At 42.1% G+C, this 13956-nt stretch overlaps 1 protein-coding gene across 7 annotated transcripts in view; it reads left to right on the forward strand.

The window, feature by feature from the left end:
• The window catches only part of LOC124615403, a 494346-nt gene that overhangs the window by 308802 nt on the left and 171588 nt on the right, over positions 1-13956 (forward strand). For all 7 annotated transcript variants that reach the window (XM_047143247.1, XM_047143248.1, XM_047143249.1 and 4 more), the window contains one exon: positions 6854-7042. In XM_047143247.1, coding sequence (XP_046999203.1) covers positions 6854-7042 — 189 coding nt within the window. The remainder of the gene's footprint in view (positions 1-6853; positions 7043-13956) is intronic.

Genomic DNA, 13956 nt, shown 5'->3' on the forward strand with positions numbered 1-13956 from the left:
CCCTTAAACCCTACCCCAAAAAAAAAATATGATACTGTATTTGAACATTGTATGTGTGTGTTTTTTTTTTTTTGTTCGCACTCAACTGCAGTAACTTAAATTTTTTCACATTTTTAAGCATGTTACCATTCATCACACCAAGTAGAAATTCTGTTAGTCACCATGTATTCTTGTACAGTCACTCAATGATGACCTTTTTTATGTATATATAGAACAGGTGTAGTCCTGTCACCCTTCATTGGGGGCACTCCTGGCTATGCTGTTGGCTCTGATGAAGACTCACCATCCAAGACGACAAACTGGGTTCTGCTGTTTCCAAAATCTTCGAGCCACTTGCATATCTGAGAACCTGTTCTATATGCTTGTACCTTTAACAGTCTGCAGTCTGGCACTATGTCAGATGCTTTCTTTCACCCATCAGCTATGGTTAACAGGATACTGTGCAAGAAAAGGTGGAGTTCAGTGTTGCATGAACATTACTTTCAAATCCCTGTTGATAGAAGCTTTTCTCTGTGTCAAGGGAATCGTGAAAAGGTTGTGCCTAACAAATAGGCCACACTGGATAACTAAAAGTGTTTCTTCAGAATACGTGCTCTCAGTTACAGTTTCAGGCCACTGCTATTTAAGGGCTTAGTGAAAGATCTGTCCTTACCAAACCAGGATGCACAAGCATGGATAGATTACATGGACAGTGCAATATTATAGAGGTACAATAATCATAGCAGATGTTCCCAAATTAAAATGCGTTATAATGTTAGTAGACTTTCAGAAAGCCTTCGACAGAGTAAACCATCATTACTTATTTTAAACAATGAAAGCAATGGGTTTCCCACAAAATTGTGCCAATTTAATAGTTAGAATGTTAAGCTAAAGCTCACCCAGAATCCTAATAAAGTCAACCAACTAGAACATTTAATTGCAATAGCTCGGTAAGGCAAGGCTGTCCAGTGTTGATGCCCTTGTTTGTCATCACATTAGAAATCTGCTAGCCACTATGCAATAACAGCTAAGAGGATTAAATATGAATGTTCAGACTGTTTTACATACGTAGGGTATATGCTGATGATTTGAGTCTCATGGTTTAGAATGCCAGTGATATACAGAAGGCTTTGCAAATCAATGGCAAATACGAACTGGCATCAAAATCAGATATTATGAATATTGAATGCAGAATATCAATGTGAAACCCAGGAAAACTAATACCAATGTGAAATAAAAAATATATGTTATTAAATGCAGATCCAATATAAATTGCACCATCCCTTCCACCAAGGTGCAAGTGCATGGCATGAGAACTTGAAAACAGGCAAACATGTATAATGTTTCGAAAATCATCTATGTGATGCAAGTGACACCCATTCCGTAAGACGTGGCTATCAGAAATATTTCTAGATTTCTGGAAAGTATTTGTCACGGTGCATCATTGCAGGCTGTTAACGAAGGTACGGGCATATGGAATAAGTTTAGATTTGAAAGCGACTTATTAAGCAATAACTAACTCAATATGTTGTCCTCGATGGTGAGAGTTCATCAGAGACAGGGGTTTCATCAGGAGTGCCCCAGGGAAGCGTGATAAGACCACTGTTGTTATCTATATACATAAATGATTTGGCTAACAGGATGGGCAGCAATCTGCAGTTTTTTGCTGATGATGCTGTGGTGTATGGTAAGGCGTCGAAGTTGAGTGACTGTAGGAAGATACATGAAGACTTGGACAAAATCTGCAGTTGGTGTGACGAATGGTAGCTAGCCCTAAATTTGGAAAAATGTAAGTTAATGTGGATAAGTAGGGAGATCTCACCTGTAATGTTACATAACTGTATTACTAGGTCCTGCTAGACACAGTCAAGTCATTTAAATATCTGGAGATAACATTGCAAAGCTATGTGAGGTGGAACGCGCTTGTAGAACTGTTGTAGGGAAGGTGAATGTTCGATTTTTGTTTGTTGGGAGAATTTTAGGAAAGAGTTGTTCACCTGTAAAGGACACTGGAGAACCAGATCGAATTGAAGGAAGACATCAAAGCAGTTCCGAGGCAGGCTGCTAGATTTGTTACTGGTAGGTTCGAACAACACACAAGTGTTATGGTGGTGCTTTGGAAACTCAAATGGGAATCCCGGTAGGGAAGGTGACCTTCTTTTCGTGAAAGCTATTCAGAAAATTTAGAGAAGGTGACTGCCGGATGATTCTACTGCTGGCAACATACATTGCACTTGAGGACCATGAAGATAAGATACGAGAAATTAGGACTCGTGTGGAGACATACAGACAGTCGTTTTTCCCTCGCTCTATTTGCGGGTGGAACAGGAAAGAAAATGAAAAGTAGTGGTACAGGTACCCTCCGCCACGCACTGTACGGTGGCTTGCGAAGATCTATGTAGCAGGTGTAGGTGCAGATGTCGGCCTTAGGTTGATCCATAAGATGCTGAAACATCTTCTAAGTTTAGCTTGACACTCTAACTCTTCTTGCAAAAGACAGTGGAATAAATCTTGTAGGTGGTAGTATAAAGTCCAAAGCTTTATATGTATGTACATTGTGTAAGCTGTGGAAGTGGTCATCCAACAGCCTAACAGCTCACTTGCACAGTGAATCTGTTCTGGTCAGTATGAATCCACCTAAAATTGTGCAATGTGTCCCAACTGGATTTCAGCCATCTCAGGCATTTTTAATCAAAATTCAGTTATATACAGGCAAATATTCTAGCAAGGAATGTGACAAAGGCAAAGGAAATATATCTTAAATTAATGGAAAACGAAAGTACAAATGTGACAGAACTAAACTTGCCAGTCTACGATTAGAAAGCCATGTGAAAAAATATCAGCTGCCAGAATCTGTTATCAAATGTGAAGGCAACTGATATAAAGCTATTAACAGGAGAGTTCTGACCAACTCAAGACTTTGATATCCACTTTCAAGACTCACCCTTGCAGGCACCTTATAATTTCATCAACAGCGAATAACACAGATTTGTGTTTAACAAAGTAACTGAAATCTGGCATGTTGTCAGGCAGAAGTCGGCAAGTATGAAAAGAATGGCTCCCAAAACTATACTGCCAGCGGGTTTTCTCAATCCAGATGATCCGTAACCAGCCACAAAACACACTGCTGTGAACTGGTTTAAAGGATGTGCAACACTCTGTACGTGACAGAAGAAAATAAAAGAGAGGAAGATTTTTGCCTGTACATCACTACACTACACTGCATTGCAACTTAATGGAAAATAAAATATGTGAGGAAATGTTCGTAAATTTCTTGATACTTATGATATATAACAAACATGTGACTAACTATATATAAACAGAAGATAGGAAAATGAATAAAAGTTAATTAGAATATGTTTCAACAGTTACCCACAAAACAAAGAAGAATTACTTATTTTCATTTTATGTTGTGATACTTCATCTCCAGAATTGATGACAACTTCCTGTATTTAGGACTGAATGTGTTACAATATACACAATAACTCATAAAATGATTTTGTTTTATGTTTTCATGGTTTGTTTGTGTAATGTTAATATCATTATAAAATTTTGAAAAAAAAAGGGTGGGAGGGGGAGAGGTGAGAGGACAGCATAGCTCACTGCCATGTGCAGGACCTGGATTCAATTTCTGGTAGTTCCAGATACTTTTTTTGTTTGTGGGAGGGCTGGAATGGTTACACTTGGCCTCATGATGCCACTAAAAACCTACTTGATTCAGAGGTAGTGGCTCAAAGGTCTGAAAAGCCAACAACAGCCGGGAGGATGCTTTGCTTAATCTAGGCCTCTCCATTTCTCTTGGCGCAATGTAGTTGAGGATGACACAGTGGCTGCTCCACAATGTACAGGCCTCTGGACCTAATTGTGGAGATCAGCATATAACATTTTGTTAATGTTTTTGGGATATGTATTTGTTCTTCTGTCAGCAGACCTTTTTGGAATCCTACTTGAAAATCTCCCATTGTGTGCTCAACTTGTTCTAGTCATTATAGGATATATAGTGATAGGATCCTGCATGTTACTGGGAGTAGTGAGGTGCCACAATAATTATAACAATCATTCACCTCTGCAATATTTTCTTTCTTGTATAGAGGATGAATCAAGATTAATTACCATTCATTTTGTAGGCCTTCTTTCGTGCATATGTTCGCTATAGTTTAACGCAGACCAGTTGTTCCTTCAGATACAAGCTTCCACAATTCTGCTATAATGGAGTCCTCTTCCACAGCCTTGTTCTTGTAGTGTGCGGATATTGTTTGATCTCATTGTAGTCTGGAGGGAGAGGTGGCTATTTCGATCTCTTAGTTTGGTGATTCTGATTGGATTTCTAAATCTGTGGTGCTGCATTTTTAGGGATTTGTGTATGGTATTTCCTGTGTGGTCATCACTATGCCTTGGTGTCAGAACAGGATGCGCTGGGGTAACCCCCCCCCCCCCCCCTCCCTTCCCCCTTCCCCGCCATCTTTTGTGGTGGCTCTGCAATGGCAGCTGTATGCCAGTGAGACGTGGAGGCCCCCCCCCCCTCCCCCATCACTTATCATTTTGCGACATGCTGCACAGCGTCCTCTCTGGCCAGATGCAGTGCTCGTACTGATGCATAGCTGTGGCTCCTTTGCTTGCTCAACACTTCCAGGGCTCACAGGTGAACATTGAGCTATGAGGCAGTTATGGCTTTCCTCCTCCTCTGCTGTCATCTGTGGCCCAGACTGCTGGGTGGCACAGGTGCTTTCCCGACCTTTGCTTGGGTGCACCGTGTTGACGCCACTTTCCCCAGCAGTTGCCTGGGGGGGGGGGGGGAATACCATTATACCATTGCCATTCTGTTTTTCACCAGATAATCCCTCATCAAGAAGATGGTGTGGCTGGGCGTCTTGTCCTGTTGGAGAGTTCAAGAATTGGCTATGTGTAGTCTGGCGTCTGTGACTTTAGTTTCCGAGTCTTCTGAACAATTCCCCATAAAAGACAACATTAACAGTCTGTTCAGCAAGTTCAAATTCATGGTCGATCATATCATTAGTAGAATGAGATTTTCACTCTGCAGCGGAGTGTGCGCTGATACGAAACTTCTTCACAGATTAAAACTGTGTGCTGGACCGAGACTCTCACTCGGGACCTTTGCCTTCTGCGGGCAAGTGCTCTACCATCTGAGCTACCCAAGCATGACTCGCGCCCCATCCTCACAGCTTCAGTTCTGCCTGTATTTTTAAGACCAGGTTTGAACACACTTTCTTGATGTACAGTTGTTAAGTTACAATCCTGTTGATCATGGCTTTGGATATATCAGAGTCTGGGTGCTGTCAGACAGATGCACATTCCACAGTCTGTGTTCAAAAGTTCACGCACCCAAGTCACACTGTCTTCATGTTTCAACGTCGAAGGGCATCCAGAGCAAATTTCGTTGTCGACTTCATCCCCAACTTTCAAAAATGCTTATATGCCACCAAAACATCTGTTGTTTTGACAGACATTTGTTTCCAGATGTTTCAATTACTGGAAATATTTCAGCAGTTAACTTGCCAAGTCCACGTAGGGAGAAGTACTGACACTCTGGTTAGCTCGACAGAAACAGATTGGTTGTGTTAGGAAGTTAATGTCACCTACTAACTAGCATGGGTGGTGTGCTCCAACCATTACAGGCGTCAGAACAGAACTGTTGATGACATTACTTTCCGGATAAAACTTTTTTGAAGTAAGGGTATTTCATTCATATAGAGCAAAGTAAGACACCTGTAAGATTAGAACAGGACACAGTTTAACAAATAAAATGTTTCCAGTACTGAGGCACCTTAATAAAGCAGAATATGACCTGCATCCAAGAAGTTCTGCCCCATATCATCTTGTTATAAATGATGAAATTGTACAAGTGTAAGGTCCTAGATCTTCCTTAAAGTCATAGTGCATGCTACTACTTACAAGATTCAGTTGTTGTGTGTGTCAAGTGTGTAAATTTCTGTGGAATCAGGGAAATGGATTACTCTTGTGACGGTGAGGTTTCCAGCAGACTGACAAGTCCAAGGCTGCCATAAGTTTTTTGCTGAGTCTTAATAGTCTTGCTTTATTAGGTGCACCTCACAGTATAAAAATTCCATACGTTATCTTAAAATACTACTACTTGCATTTCCACATTCAGTAATATTGTTGTGCCAAGTACTTTTTCTCCTGCAACCATAAGATCCATGACAGACATGCTTCATTGTCTGAGAGATTTTTTCTCCTCAACATTTTTTCATTGTGTGCAAATGCTCTGTTGATTAATTTCCTAGCCATGTACATCGTACTGAAATTACAGAGTCCAGTTTTTCTGGGGGTCAGGAATTTAGGTTTTCACATTGCGTGTTCGCCTTTAGTGTATGACTAGCTTCAGGAGGCCTGGTAAAGAGAACGGAACAGGAAGAGAAGCCAGAGAGAACAGATTGTATTAAAGGACATTAAAATTGTGAACCTGATGACACAATGAAACAGTATCTTAAACACAATTTGAGAGGGAGGGGGAATATTTGTGTTTTTACAATTCACTGGAGCCACAAAGATTAGGTAATTCGTATGAAAGAGCGTTGTTTTCCGCAAAACTGGGAACAGGATGGAAGCAAGTATTGGTGTATGCATTGTAAACATTATTGACCCACTTCTTTTTATCTCACTGAGTGTACAAAAGAGATACGTAAGTGGAAGTATTGTGTACTATTAAACTAGAAGTTAACATTAGTTATGATTTAGTAAGATGTTGAAACAATGGCTTTCGTGCAGACAATTTTTGCGTCCATCATTGTGCATTAAAATGCTTCTTCTTCTTCTTCCTTTTTTTTTTAATACAGAATTTGACATGTGTGGAATACAGCTGCAACAATGTAATGCTCCGGAACTGTTTTTACAGACATGGCGGGGTGCAAAGTCTCGCACGGTGGGTGCGGGTAACAAAACGGCACCGAGCAGAACAACAGTGGCACCTCCGGTAGCGGCAGTGTCTCCACCGTCCCCGGGAGAGTCTTCCAGTTCCACAGTCACACCAGCAGGAGCTACTAGAGGAGACACACAGGCTACCACTACGTCCAGAAGCAGAAAGGTCTATTGTTCTCTGATAAAAGTGACATCATTTTTTATCAGGCATCTTTGGTCTTTTTTTTGGGTTTATGGGTAATATAAGTTATTTTAATGGAGTATTTTAAGATGACTATTCAGCATAAAAGGTTTTCTCCCCATTCTAGAGGAAAACTGTATGATTTTTGTCTCCATTTGGGTGTTTTATAAGTAGCAGTAAATAACAATACCAAACGTATGTAAAGTTTTTCCAACTTCAGTTTAAACCATTATATATCTGTGTGTGTGTGTGTGTGTGTGTGTGTGTGTGTGTGTGTGTGTGTGTGTGTGTGTGTGTGTGTAGAAGTTAGGGGGGGGCATTCATTTTCATTTGGTTATGTATCTTGGAAATAAAGTATTTGGGTCAGCAGCAGTTAACATGAGCTATGACAATGAGACAAAAACACCACCAATTTTGAAACAGTGCTTATAATGTGTAGCAGGTAAAACTTCTTTCAGAAGTAGTGTCAACTTTAGATTTTCCATTCACCTTCATTAATGCTTCCATGAAAGCTCATTGTCATTGTTATTGTTATTGTTATTATTATTATCATTATTATTATTATTATTATTATTTATGTTGTGCAATAGATGCATTATTGTAAAGATAGTAGTTGAAAGTCATTGATGGAATCTAAATAACGGGAGGAGTTAAGATAATAACTCACCACACATTTGATGAGTGATTCATTGTGTTATGTTAGTTCTGTATAGCTTTCCTCACTTGTTTTTGTTGTGCTCATCAGCCCCAAGATGTGTTTGACGCTGCCATCCACATCAGTATGTTTTGTGTAAGGTGTTTCATATCTCCATAGCTACTGCACCCTATATCACTTCGAATCTGCGTACAGCATTTGAGCCTCGGCCTTGCTCTAAGATTATGCCACAATTAACTATTCCTAGATGCGTGGGACTGTGTATCAACTTATCCCTTATCTCAGTGAAATTGACCCCGAAAATCTTCTCTGCCCTATGTGATTTGGTATTCTGCATTAGTTACTTGATCTACTTGTTGTTCAATTTCTGGTGTTCTTCTGTGGCACCAAATTTCAAAAGCTTCTGTTCTTTTCTTGTTTGTACTGTTTCGCTACCATATCAAGCTACACTCCAGACAAATACTTTCATGGAAGACTTTGTAAACCCTCAAATTTACATTTAATGTCAACATTTCTTTCTTTCTCTGAAAAACCCTTCTTGCTATTGCCAGTTTACATTAAATATTCTAGCTACTTCTACCATCATCATTTATTTTGTTGCCCAAATAGCAAAACTCATTTCCTACTTCGTTTCATTTCGTAAGCTGTTTCCCCCAGCATAAATGATTTGAGTAGACTCCATTACCCTTGTTCTTTTGTTGATGTTCATCATATAACTTTCTTTGTAAGAAGCTGCCCACTCTATTCAATAGATCCTTCAAAGTTATTTGCCATCTCTGGCAGAATTGCAGTGTCATCAGCAGAGACTTAAAAGTTTTTATTTCTTCTCCCTGAAATCTAATTTTCTTTCCAAATTTTTCCTTGGTTCCCTTTATTGCTCACTCATTGTTCAGGTAGAATACAATAAAGTGGGAGAATGTAATCCTGTCTCATTGTCTCTTCAATTACTCCTTCCCTTTCCCATCATCAGATTCCTCTAGCCACAACCTGGTATTTGTACAGCTTGGGGGTAGTGTTTTGCTTCCTCTATTTTATCACAGACAGTGCCAGAAATTCCCAGTCAGCATTAGCAAAAGCATGAAATGCTATAAAACTATAGTGTAAGATCAGTTGCGGAGACAGTATTGCTTCATGTGTTCTTACATTTCGGTGGAACCCAAACTGATCTTTCCCCATGTTGGCTTCTACCATTCATTCTATCCCACTGTAGTTAATTCATGATAATATATACAAGCATGACAAATGATGCATTTGTTATATGCACGCCTTACAGTAAATGCCTTTATTAGTATTGAAATTATTATGTTCTAACTTCATACTGTACTGATGATTGTGACTGAAGATAGCATTCTTAATTTTTCATAATACAACAACCCAGAGTGAGTGGGCCCAGTGTGGTGTAGAGGTAGTGGAGTGGCAGGTTATGGAAGTGGCAGTGGTGGCTGGGGGTAGCTAAGAAAACTCTACTGCAAGATAAAATATACTTTATTTCATCTTGAGTGACACCTCAGAGTGCTGCAGTGCCCCCGGATACGCCTCCTGTAGCTGCACGGTCCACTGGTGGCACTGATGATATGAGAAGTCACACCAGTGGAATGGCCGTTTAACATCTGTGTCCTGCTTTGCTGGCACTGTTTATCCCATTCAGCAGCATGTGCCAGAATTGGTGCTAGGTGGCCCTGAGTGAGCAGTGCCAATGACACTTACATCCTCTGAATTCTCATAGACGTTCACGACCGGGTTTGGAGCCACCCTGGTGCTGAAGGATAGTGGTAGTACCACCCTGCCTGTGACTTTGACGTGCAAGGCAGAAGTTCGGTGCTTCCTCGGAGCCTGGTGGATGGCTTGTCCATTGTGTGAGTCAAAATCAGTGAGTGCGGACTTATAACAGTGAGCTGGTGGGGTGGAGCTGGCTTCCCAGATTGGTGTCTGCTGCTGGCTGGTCTGTAGCATGGTGGAGGCTTGGGTAGACCAGATGCCACAGAGGGTGCTGCCAGAATGTGCATAACTGTGCTAGAATCAGAGGGTGTTTATAGTGGTCAATAGCACACTTGTAGTGCCGATACATTGCTTCCAGGCATGTTCAGAACAAGCACCCTATGTTTCCTTGGTATGGAGCAGGACGGCTTCTAATGGCCCGGCCTTTCTGCAGTGTCATGATGATTGTGCAGCTTGGCCCGGCCACATTGAGATGTACAAACAGCCTCACTTATAAAATTACGTATCAGCACCTCTGTGCATGCCTGCTTGCCTCACAGACAGCTGCAGTGGAACTGCTTTTAATTCAGTAACACCCAAAATTTAGTTACGGCATTTCATAACTCCCCTCTTTGGGAAGATCCAGATGGTTAACCAGTCCAGTAGTATCTGAGAGTACTGGAAGATCACATTGATGAGTGGCACTCTGCTTAAGATAGACAAAGTCTGTGCAAAACCGAGTCAACAAACACGGTGCCTGTTGTTGTGATACATAAGATCTTGAGTGTGTGCTGGTGCTGCTGCTGCTGCTGCTCTTGATAGTGCTTTACATACAAAAGCATTTGCTCCACCGAAACACATACTTCTTGCAAGTGTATTAGCTGGTTTAAGGATTGGATGAGCTTAATATACAACACTTCATACAGGTAGGTCAGATTTCTCCCTGGAAGGATCACTAGTGGCTTCTCCACCCAGTACAACTGAGGGCTGTGTAGTGTTCAGCTTGTTTTCCCGTGTAACAGAGCCTGACAGGTGAAAGGTCTTCCCTGTTATGTCACAGTCTGTCCTATTAATAATTATTCCACTCCCTTACAGCTCCACACATTTAGCTCCCACAAGCTTACCATGCTTGTAGCAGTTTGCTTCTACAGCTTTGCTAGTGTTTAATCTGTAAACCCAGTGCAAACCAGCTTGCTGACAATAGGGTCTCAGCTCCAGGATGTCATGGACAAACCCGACCTGCTTTACACAAGAACAATTGCACCTCCAAAGTTCTGGGGCCCGTATGCACCACTCAGGTTTGTATAACTTCTGTGTCCCTCTTCAAAGTATTTACTGTCGTCTTTACTGTGAGTGTTATCCCCATTGCCCACCTTCGTAATACCCATGTGCTGTTCAATACCACAAGTTGCAAAATGGTTAACTGTGTAGCGTGCCATTCCATAGTGGTCTTATTCCTCCACACTGCCTCACTCTCCTTTTTGTACCATTTAATTCCCAGAAATCACTGACATCTGCAGTCCTCAGAACCGTAGTGAGTAACATACCCTCTGTATATAACCAACCCCACTTACATCATGGTACCTTGCATGGCACTACTTCCACTATCTGTTTCATTTGTCCTTGCAGTCCCTCATACAGCTGGTGCAACTTAATGTACTGACTCCTCATTTCCATTGGTATGTCTTTTCCTTCAATTCCCTCTGTAATTCCAGAAATACAGATTCTAAACATCTCACCTCATATTAATTTCCCAAGTGTTTAGGGTGAGCTTCAGTGCTCAAAGATGGCTTGTGAGTGCTACTTACTCTTGCCTTGTAAAACGTAGTCTGGGTTCCAATGGTAGTACCCGAAATGCCTCCACTCCTCCTGAAGTAGTGCAAAACTGGCAATATAAGGACTCTTCCCATCATTCCTTCAACCCATGGCAGTTGGGAACAGGGAACTCCCATCATTCCCCTCCCTTCCTCCCCTATGAAAGGTCTGCCATCTAGTAGACACATAAAAGGAAACTAAACCCCAAAATACATTGCTTACACATAAATGAATTTCGAAGTATAACACTACATATAATGTGAAAAAAACTCTTTTCTCCTATCGACACCTTCAACTGATACGCTTATCCCTTGTGCTTCTAAACAACATGTACGTCGTAACAAAAATATAAAGTACTTCCTCCTATTTCCTAGGTCTTAATATATACGAAATCACCTCTACAGATTATTTTCTATAATAATTCTCTAACTCTAAAAAAGATGACATCAGTATTATTAGAAATTCCAATACTGCCTGTATCAACCTCGTATCAGCCTTGACTCTTTCACTGCTAATATGTCTTAAAAACGTAACTTCTTCCAATGCCGCCCCCCCCCCCCCCCCCCCCTCTCTCCCTCCAGAGGCTCCACAATTTGTTTGCGGATACATACGTGGCGAGCATGGGATCCCGAGCTGGTGGAGCTCTCTTTCCTTTGTGGGCTGCATACCTTCCCGTTCCACATCCCTCCCTGTCCTCGATCCTTTCTCCCTTTACCTTCTCCCTCTCTTTGAGAGTATGTTTTGCGCCTACCTCTGGAGACAGACACTTGTGACTGTATGGCATGGTTTCTCTTCTTTTATCTCTATAATGGAAAGTCTCTGTCACTACTTTGTCCTTCTCTTTTCCTTGATTGTTCTCGTTAGGTTATTCCCTGCTGCGGCATTTGAGAATTCTTCTCTTCTTTCCTTTTCTTTGTTCCTCGCTTTTTCTTTTCTTTCATCCCTGTGTGTGTCTGAAGGCCGACCCATGCATAGCTGATGATGGGGTAACGCATAATTCCCTGCCCTGGGTAGACAAGTAGGATATGTACATATCCCCTGGTAAAGGCCAGGCCCAGGTAGGGGTGATTACTTGAGCTGGTACCTTCTGAATATGCTGATTGGTCTCTCCGTCCATTTCTCGGGACGTGTGACATGAGGTGTGGGTAATCACCTAAGGCGGGAGTGCCCTCAGAGGGCGGGCCCCCACTAGGAGCGAGTGCACCATCATAGACACCGGTAATCATGGGGGATACTTTTGCAATGGCTTCTTCTACTTCAACTTCTTCCCAGAAAAGAAAGCTAGATGCGTCTCAGCCCCAGAAAATTCCTCCCTCAATGCCAAAGTTGCTAGTTGTTTCTTGGCCTGATGAAGGTCACAACTTCTCAAACTCTTTCATTATAAAGAAAGGTTTCAATGCAATTGCAGGTCATGTAAATTCTTGTTTCTGGTTACAAAATGGCACCTTGTTGTTAGAAACAGTCAGTGTCCTACAGACACAAAAATTGCTTAGAACTACACTGCTACACATCTTCCCTGTCCAGGTGGAAGCGCACCGTACATTAAACTCATTGTGTGGGGTGGTTTATACTCAATCACTCGACGGGTTATCAAATGAGGACATTAAAAATTACCTGTCTGATCAGGGAGTAATGGCTGTACATCGAGTAATGAAAAGGTTTGAAAAGGAATTGGTACCGACCCTTACTCTCTTCTTGACATTTGACAGAGTTCAACTTCCATTGAACATTAAAGCGGGATATGAGATAATTTCAGTTCACCCATTATATCCCCAACCTCACGCGTTGCTTTCTGTGTCAGAGGTTTAATCTTACCAGCGTGTTGTGTTCCAATATGGCCAAATGCGTTACCCGTGGCAGGGATGCCCATGGGGGTGATTATCCACCCCCATCCCCTTGCTGCATGAACTGCATGGGCGACCACGCGGCTTCTACTGGAGATTTTCCTATTTTTAAAGATGAACAAATTATTCAGGAAATCCGAGTGAAGGAAAATGTGTCTACCTTTGCTGCTCATAAGTTATTCGCCAGTAGAAATCCCACTGTGCTCTCAGTGGGTAAATATAGCACTATCTTCATCTCTCCTCGACCTACTAAGGAGGTGGCCACGCAGATTTGCGATCTCACCTTTAGTACCACGGTCATCGGATCAGCCAGCCCAAACATCGCCCTTTCCACCTCCCCACTATTACACGCTCACTCTAAGGCTCAACCTTCATTGGCTCCTGCCAAATCACAGCCCCCCCAAATCCGATGCCCGGACTTCCAAAAAAGGGCCTACTCATAAAGATTTTTTACGTACCCAGATCTCGCAACCCTCCACTCCTCCATCTCAGCATCCTGCTTCCAAGAAGGCTCAGAAGAAACACAGTTCCTCTCCTCCGCCACAGCGTGTCTCTTCTACAGCGCCAACCAGCGGTAGCCGCCCTCGGCTGTCTTCCGTGTCGCCGAGATACACCGCTGGTGGCCGATCAACCAGCCGATCACTGGCTGCAGGAGCTGTCCCCAAACAACCTATGGATCAGGATCTTGTGCCTCTGGCTGAATACCATTCCACGCCAGCAGCTCTCAGCAGTTGCTGAGTTGACGGCAACTGTGGTGAGATTTTTCCTCTTTTCATCCACCTTATGTCAATTATCCATTGGAATATCTGTGGAATACGCTCCATTTGGGATGAACTGTCAATCCTCGTACGATCCTACTCCCCGGTCATCTGTCTTCAGAAAAGAAG

Source organism: Schistocerca americana, chromosome 5 (assembly GCF_021461395.2).
Source record: "Schistocerca americana isolate TAMUIC-IGC-003095 chromosome 5, iqSchAmer2.1, whole genome shotgun sequence".
Classification (NCBI taxonomy): Eukaryota; Metazoa; Arthropoda; class Insecta; order Orthoptera; family Acrididae; genus Schistocerca; species Schistocerca americana.